Genomic DNA, 2,293 nt, shown 5'->3' with positions numbered 1-2,293 from the left:
AACAAGTATAACAGTTTTATCATATTTTAGTATCATACAGATTCTTTTTTAAACGAAGTGACGAGAATTCAAGATTAAATCAATTAAAAAATATACGATTTCACTTTAACAACAAACTTGATCCTCGAATGTAACAATATTAAAAAATAAACTATGTCAATTAATGTCCCTCTCGAAACCATTCGACTTTTGTCGAATTTTATTTTGCCAAACATTTTATTGACGTAATTAATCGTAATAGAAAATGTTTCAATTTCTAATTTTTATGTATGCGAAGACATACATAAATATATAAAATATGTCAAACTAATTAGTAATAAAACGGAACATATCCAACGTTAGTACCCCGTTTATCAAAACACGCTGAAGGACAAAAGCGTTCGGATAATCGACGAGTTTCTATCACAGAGGCTCCACTAGCTTCCTCCATACCCTACTCTTATTTAATTGAATACTAAAAAATAACAAAAACGGATAACAAAAATTGATTAATGATCGCGTATATCCGGAGCTTAGAATTAAATGATTCATATAAATGAGATGCAGATAAACGAAAATCCACTATGCAGCAATTTGCTGCGTAATTCAGTGATAACTGTGTGTACGTTAAGTATATACATACTTGTATACATATATGTATATGTGCCGAAGTGACGTGTCGTGACGCATCCAAAGAAATGCACGCACGAAATAAACACTGTCATTATCGACACTAATAATAGTAAAGACATTGTTGGGACTATAATTCAACGATAACGACTACCCCTTTTTCAAATTATAGTTTGTGAAAATATCATATTGTTAGCATATGTATTACATAAATAAACGAATCGATGCCTCTTTTAGTAGACCCGTAACAGCCAGTTGCGATAGTCGAACACGAGAAGCATGAAGCGCAACATCACCAGCCTGTTCCTCGTTCTGTGCGTCTTGTGCGTCGCCGAACACACGGACTGTTACAGAATTTTAGCCGCCATAGTGACACCGTCCTACAGCCATCAAGTCCCGTATCGAGCATTATTCCTGGAGCTACACAAACGAGGACACGAAGTTGTGTTTATCACACCGAATCCCATACCGAACATCAATTTGCCGAATTTCACGCAGATCGACATCAGCTATGCGTATAAAATCGTTGGCACATTAAACTTCGTTCAATCCAGATTCAACCGGGGAACATGGATACAAATTATAGAAAAGGAATTGATGACACTCAGCGTGACTTTCGCGGAATACATGTTCAACAATACGGAATTCAAGAAGATGTACGCACCAGACAGCGACGCGAAGTTCGACATCTTTCTAACGGAATACCTCTACGGGCCCGCCGCTGTCGGTATTGCACATCGGTTCAACGTTCCCCTAATAGGTACTTCTTTAATACATATTAATGTTCATTCGAGGTCATAGTTCAATTTGTACAGTGACGGACTACACGTTATAAAAAGCAGAAGTCGACATTCGAAAGTCGTAGGAACGACTTCGTAGAAAAAGATCGTGTAATAATCCATCTTTCTTCGTTTTAATGAGTGAAATTTACACTTCGACAACGCTGAACTCACTTTTTCCGTAGATGTTTTCACGTCGTGCAATGAGTATGAAAGAAAGGAAAATCATGAAACATCAAATTTAACGTCAAATTTATTTCATGGCTAAATCTACCATGATATCAAAATCTTAATTTACTTTATAACTATTTCATAAATCCTGATTTTTTTTCAATTCTCGCTATTTCACTGAACTCCGGCGTAGAAATATTAAGACCTCTCGAGACATTGTCAAAGTCGAATGTAATGAGCAAAAAAAGGGCAGCAAATTATAAATTCCAATCTTCCAAATCACTTTTTCACGAAAATGTAACAGTTCGTTACGGTATTTATATATAATTTCATTACTGTTATTTCGTTTCAAAACCCATGAACGAATATACGTTAATACATGATATACGACTACATATTAAAAAACTAAATAATCTGATTATTCACTGTTTAACCTTCACAAGTTATTTCGTTTAGGAATTTATGCAACCATGAAAAATACATTTTTCAGAAAAGGCATATCTTTATGATTTGCATGTATCTGAGCTTTGAAGGTCCTCTATCATTTACATCACATTTAAAACTCTGGCACTCCTCTAATTAAAAAATAAAATATTATTCATACTGATAATATTTCTAGAAATTCTGTTTGCCAAAGGTGTTGCTTCTTCATCAAAAGCATCTAAATAAAGAAATTATTAATAATACTATTATGTAACATATTCAAATAATACATTCCTCTATCATTTCTACTC

General features: G+C 34.1%; 1 protein-coding gene across 1 annotated transcript in view; it reads left to right on the top strand.

Moving 5' to 3' along the window:
* LOC122529473 (UDP-glucosyltransferase 2-like) overlaps window positions 1-2,293 on the top strand; it is a 22,918-nt gene that overhangs the window by 6,569 nt on the left and 14,056 nt on the right. Inside the window, exon 6 of the mRNA XM_043655636.1 lies at window positions 874-1,369. Within this exon, the coding sequence (XP_043511571.1) occupies window positions 874-1,369 (496 nt within the window). The remainder of the gene's footprint in view (window positions 1-873; window positions 1,370-2,293) is intronic.

The sequence above is a fragment of the Frieseomelitta varia genome, unplaced genomic scaffold, assembly GCF_011392965.1.
Source record: "Frieseomelitta varia isolate USP_RPSP 00005682 unplaced genomic scaffold, Fvar_1.2 scaffold_289, whole genome shotgun sequence".
Classification (NCBI taxonomy): domain Eukaryota; kingdom Metazoa; phylum Arthropoda; class Insecta; order Hymenoptera; family Apidae; genus Frieseomelitta; species Frieseomelitta varia.
This window is presented reverse-complemented; position numbering and strand designations above follow the sequence as displayed.